Source organism: Equus przewalskii, chromosome 19 (genome assembly GCF_037783145.1).
Source record: "Equus przewalskii isolate Varuska chromosome 19, EquPr2, whole genome shotgun sequence".
Taxonomy (NCBI): Eukaryota; Metazoa; Chordata; class Mammalia; order Perissodactyla; family Equidae; genus Equus; species Equus przewalskii.
In genome coordinates, this window is record NC_091849.1 from 28909697 (window position 1) to 28916004 (window position 6308).

At 35.4% G+C, this 6308-nt stretch overlaps 1 protein-coding gene across 1 annotated transcript; it reads left to right on the forward strand.

The window, feature by feature from the left end:
- The first annotated feature begins 4317 nt into the window (after positions 1-4317).
- On the forward strand, positions 4318-5250 carry LOC103567984 (olfactory receptor 2J3-like). Its single transcript, XM_070583882.1, has one exon. It carries the CDS (start codon positions 4318-4320, stop codon positions 5248-5250), a length of 933 nt encoding a protein of 310 aa, XP_070439983.1.
- The last annotated feature ends 1058 nt before the right edge of the window (positions 5251-6308 follow it).

Sequence of the window (6308 nt, forward strand, 5' to 3'; positions counted from 1 at the left end):
TTCATTGTTATCCCAGTACAATAGTGTGGTATCATGTTGAAGGTATTCTTCAGAAACTGTTCTGACTAGGACATCTCCTTGAAGGGCAATAATTGCCACTTTGGGATTTACTCTCCCTATGGCCCCCCTCAAGGGAAGTAAGTCACATTAATCTTTTGTTTCCATAAAGTCTCCATTTGCTGTAGGAAACGGAGTCTCTCCCCGGTACATTGAATGGTCTAATGAGTTCCTCCTTCCAGTCAAAACTATATAATTTTGGCAGATGTGGGACTCTCTCTTCTGTAATAATGATGATCATAGTAATTTTCAGGCCCTGCTTTCCTAATTTGATATAGTAGATTAGAAGATGTGGTGTCGGCAGACTTCGATGTTGGTGATTTCAAAGAGAAGACAACCAGAAATCAGGTCATTACACACATAGTGAGAGTACGGATCAGGGAGACAAACACCACAGGGAATGTGGAGAGACAGGAGAAAGATGTAAGTGAAAGGATTCGTCTCGGTTCTAGTAAGCAGTAGGTAAGAGTATAAAAGGACAAACATAAGAAAAAAACAATTTGGCCAGTGATATGAGAATAAGGGAAAGAGACATGTTGACCACTTTTTCCTCCATAATGCCTTATTTCAAAAAACAAGAGGAGATATTTCATTTCATAGCCCATACAAGCAAACTTTAACAAGGGCTTTATTTCCTTCTCTTTCAAAAAACAATGTAGCCATAAAGTTCCTACTTTTTCTCTGCTTACATCTAGTATTTTTCTTGTCCCTTATGTCATATCCCTTTCTAACTTCTATTAGAAAGCTGAAGGATGAGTCATGCAACAGATGAAGATATCTCACAGCTGCCACTTTGTTTTAGTTAATGAACTAAGTTATCGAGGTAACCATAAGGAAGAAGAAAATCGTATCTGCATCAGAAGAAGCAACGACAACATCTGGATTCACATTTCTCATAAGGTATTATCTCCCCTTCTAGGGAAATACAAAAAAAAGCCTCAGGATTTTTTCATTATGCCTCTACCGGCTGTGATCTCTAAGTGAAATAATCTTCTTGATTTACTATTGACCACTGCTATTTTTTAAATCAGCCACAGCAAACTTTTTCACCATCTGGTAGGCTGCAACCCCACCTTCTTTGATGAGGTCTGAACCTCAGCTTGGGGAGAAAAACTCCCTTCAAGTTTGTGCTTTCTTGGATACTGTCCCTTGGGCCAAGATACTCTGTAGAGTTCTCTTTATATCTTTATAGTAACTCTCCTTCCACAGTTTAATAATTTTTTAATATTAAACTTCTATTTAGTTACAAAAAATTTTCTTTTCAACCAGTGTACTGTCTGATTGTCCTGAATGGTTTCTGAACTGCACAAATAGTCTGGGTTAGTGTAACAACTAGTTAATTATTAAGAGTTATAAGGACTGAATCAGTCTTAAAGCCTAGGGGCAAAACTGTTTCCAACTTTCTTGCTGAAACTCAACCAAATAGCTACTTCTAACATCTTTTTCCAGACTTCCACCTAGAGAACCTGAACAATTAAGCAACTCTAAAAGAAGTAACCACACGTAGCTGTGCTGTGATTTCTTCCCTTTTTTTGCCAAAGCTTATTAAGAAGTGTGAGAGAAAGAATTGGCTGCAAAAGGAGGGAGGTAGAAGTGACGTGCAAAGTTGAACTGAGGCAAAGCATTCACAGAGAGAAGAAGGGATATTTATTTTATTTTATTTCTTTATTTTTTAAAGATTGGCACCTGAGCTAACAGCTTGCCAATCTTTTTGTTTTTGTTTGTTTTTTTTTTGCTTTTTCTTCCCAAATCCCCCCAGTGGATAGTTGTATACTTTTAGTTGTGAGTCCTCCTAGTTGTGGCATGTGGGATGCCTCCTCAGCATGGCCTGATGAGTGGTACCCTGTCCATGCCCAGGATCCAAACCCACAAAATCTTGGGCCACGAACCGGAGCACGCGAACTTAACCACTCGGACAGGGGGTCGGCCCCAAGAAGGGATATTTAAATGGTGGGTTACTACGCCGTGTCACAATAGCTATATAACAAAAGGTACTATTAATCTTTTCTATGAAAGATTGAAAACCTACAGCAGAAAAAGAATCACCCAAGAGTAATAACTATTTATAAAATGCACTTAATTTTTAACAAAAACACGTAAGATTCACTAGGCACAATATATTAAATGATAAACAGCCTTTAATGGCTTCAATAAATATTCAAAATTCTTTTCTAAGATGGAGAATGAAAATATACATAGAAATTATAAATTATGCTCATAATTTAAATACTGTCTCAGTTATTGTCCTGGAGAAAAAGAAATAATTTAGAAACTTTCTTCTGGCCCTGTGGTTCAGGCTTCTCTGCCCTGCGATATACACATACGCACTTTCAACTTTAAGCACCAGTTAGGTTACTCTCCATTTTCCTCCATCCTTACATTCTTCCTTCCTTCATTGCTTTTGCAGTGAATTGTGTATCTTCCTCTTCCTAAAAATTTCTCTTTTAAAATTCACTTATATTCACATGTTCTTTAGAAAGTATTCTATCCCTGTTCTCCCGTCTATTTCACAAATATGTTCATCTGAACTAAAGTTTTCAGTTTTGTTCATAGCATGAATACCCATAAGTTGATATGTAGGTGTCTATGTGTCTCTTTTTTTGTATCTCTATCGGTATCTTTGTTTTAAGTTTAGAAATAAGCTGTGAGTGCAAGTAAACAAATATTAAGATAATATTCTTTCTCTAAGAATATTTAATTGAAGCTTGATATTTTTCACTGTATATAAACATTTTGAAATCACTAATTAATTTGATATTATCATGTATTTTCATCTGTACGTAAGATTATTGAGATTACAATTATTCTATCTTCTATAATCAAACAAATAGAAATACTTTGAAAAGAAAACTAAAGCTATATGTTAACATAAGACGATTTATTCCCTAGAAATTTTATTTTGTAGCTATGTTAGGGATTTTTCAAGTTACTATTTACCTAGATGTCACTCTGAGATGAATGAGGAGAACTTGATAGTTAAGAAGTTATTTTTCTGTAACAGGACAAATATCTCTTTGAAATATAATATATTTAGTTATATATATTATAATATGCTATATAATCAAATATAATACAATATTTTGAAATATAAAAGTGAAAATAATTTTATGTGTACTTTTTGTCACTTTTTATTCCAGTGAAACTTAAAATTTACAAATGTTTGCAAAAGTGGTACAAAGAAGTACCAATCACCCTTTAAACAGATTCAGTAATAGTTTACTTTGTGCCTGAAAAGATTTCGTCTACCATCTATCTATCTGTCTATCTATCTATCTACTTTCTATCATTTCTTTTTCTGGACCATTTCAGCTTAACTTGGAGATGTCATGTCCCTTTGGCCCTAAATACTTCAGTGTTTATTTCCTAAGTAGAGTGATTTTACGATACACAGCAACTGTATAGTCAATAAAATCAGAAAATTTAGTATGGATAAAATATTATTATTTAATCCATAGTCCATATTTATATTTCTCCAATTGTCACAATAATGTTGTTAATAACAATTATTTTCCAAGTCCAGGATCACTCAGTTAGATATCGTCTCTTTGTTCTCCTTTAAGGTGGATTAATTCCTCAGCCTTTACATGTTATCATTGAACTTGATATTTTTGAAGAGTTCAGGCCAGCTATATTGTCCAACTTGTCTCAATTTGGATTGGTCTCATGTGTCTTCATTATTAGAATCAGGCTGTGCATTTTTGGAAGGAATATTACTGAAGTGACATTATGTCTTGTTCAGAGCATCATATCAGTAGGCACAGGATGTTGAGTTTGTCTCAACATTGGTGATGTTAACCTTGATTACTTGGCGATGGTAAAGTCTGCCAGGTTTTTATGTTGTAAAGTTTACTATTTTTCATTTTGTAATTAACAAGAAATTTGTGAGAAGATCTTTTAGACTATATAAATATCCTGTTTCTCCTCATATTTTCACTCACTAGTTTTGAACATCTGTTGATGTTTTTCTAACTCCACCATGCCATCTATATTTATTACCATCCTACCAAGAAAAACCACATTTCCTCTTTACTGATTATTTATTTATTCATTTTTTATATGTTATTATGAGCTTGTAGAGTCATTTCTTTCAATTCATTAGCATTATAGTTTCTCTTAATGCCCCAATTGTAACTAGAGTTGAGTAGTGGTAGGCCCTGCAAATAGTTTTCTGTTTCTTTCTCATGTGTCCCTACGATTCTTGGAGCATATCCTAACTTTCTTTGAGCATATATGATTCTTTCCTCAGGTAACAAGAAGTGAATGACGATGGAAAAAATCAATGCAACTTCTGAAAGCTACTTTGTTCTGCTGGGTTTTTCTAATTGGCCTCATTTTGAAGTAGCTCTCTTTGTGGTTATCTTGATGTTCTACTTGATGACATTGATAGGTAACCTGTTCATCATTCTCTTGTCATACCTGGACTCCCATCTCCACACTCCCATGTACTTCTTCCTCTCAAACCTCTCTTTTCTGGATCTCTGCTACACCAGCAGCATCATCCCCCAGTTTCTGGTCAACCTCTGGGGCCCAGAGAAAACCATCTCTTATGCTGGTTGCATGACTCAACTTTACTTTTCCCTTGCACTGGGAAGCACAGAGTGTGTGCTACTAGTGGTGATGTCCTATGACCGATATGTAGCTGTATGTAGACCCTTGCATTACACTGTCCTCATGCACCCTCGTTTCTGCCACCTTTTGGCTTTGGCTTCTTGGGTAAGTGGATTTACCACCTCATCACTTCATTCCTCCTTTACCTTCTGGGTACCACTGTGTGGAAATCGCCAAGTGGACCATTTCTTGTGCGAAGTTCCAGCACTGCTGCTACTGTCATGTGTTGATACACATGCTAATGAGCTGACCCTCCTGGTCACCAGTTCTATTTTTGTTCTCATACCTCTCATCCTCATTCTCAGCTCCTATGGTGCCATTACCCGGGCTGTGCTGAGGATGCAGTCAACAACTGGACTTCAGAAAGTCTTTAGGACATGTGGCTCCCATCTTATGGTCGTATCCCTCTTTTTCATTCCAGCCATGTGTATATATCTCCAACCACCGTCGGGAAATTCTCAAGATCAAGGCAAGTTCATTGCCCTCTTTTATACTGTTGTCACCCCTAGCCTCAATCCTTTAATCTACACTCTAAGAAACAAAGATGTGAGAGGTGCAGTAAAGAGACTAATGATGTTGCAGTGAGCCCGAATACTTGTGCATTAACAGTATAATGGAACATCTCTTCACCAATGGTTCATCCACTCATGCATTCATCAACCTGTCTTCTGTTCACATACTTCATCACTACTTATTGAGCCTGTACTTTCACAAGGTCACAGAGTTCTTGGTAATAATGATGAATTAAGTGACTACCTAAATACCAATCATTGTCTAATGGAAAATCAAGATCAAACATCAATATTGAAATTTTTGGTAGCAAAAACCTAATAAAAGAAAGGTGTTCTTTTCTAAATGGACAACAAGGCATGGGATTTTTTTGTATATGTTGATAAAAGATCAGGTGTAATTCTTATTAAAATGTATGCTTAATTTTATAAAATTTAAAATATGTCTTTTAATTTCTTGACTTTAAGGTTGAATTCATTATAAAATGTTTCTTCTATCTTAGGTTCAGTTAAAGACATAATGAAATACCTTAAATCTTTTCTCTAACACTGTTACTCTTTTGTGACTAGCAGTTAATTTTGAGAGAAATATTGGTTTGCGTTCTTTTATCCCATTATCAAAATTAAGAAAACAATTTTTGTGTTTGGAAGCATGAAAGCCTCTGAAGTAATGCAGCAGAAGTCAGCATCTCATATTTCTCTTTTTTCCATGCAGCCAGAAGTGTATAGGAGGTGGAAATAACTTGTGAAGCTGTGATCTATAGCTTGTAAGCTAATGGACATTATGAGCTAGATGTGGTTAGGTAAACTAAGTGCTTGGAGCACCTCTATCACCTAGGGGCAATAAAGAATACCTGAGGCAGACAGAATACTGGGTTACAAGGAGGATTTGATAAGTCCACTGGAGCTTTGAAAGAATTACTTGAAAATGTATTGGAACAATTTTGTGATAAAAGTTGTATGGAAAATGTTAGGTTTTTTCCTTTTTAAACTTGATTTAATTTGAATATTTGAGGTTAGGAAGTACACTATGAAAAAAACATATATTTTCCGAATAAAGAAATGTATTTTTCAGTAAAGCAATAGTTTTCTTAGCCATATTATTGCCAGCCATCTCCATCTGAAATAAGTGTA

Bases quoted from the DNA above. Each gene is read 5' to 3' on its own strand.
- LOC103567984 (XM_070583882.1), top strand. From the start codon at position 4,318: ATGACGATGGAAAAAATCAATGCAACTTCTGAAAGCTACTTTGTTCTG.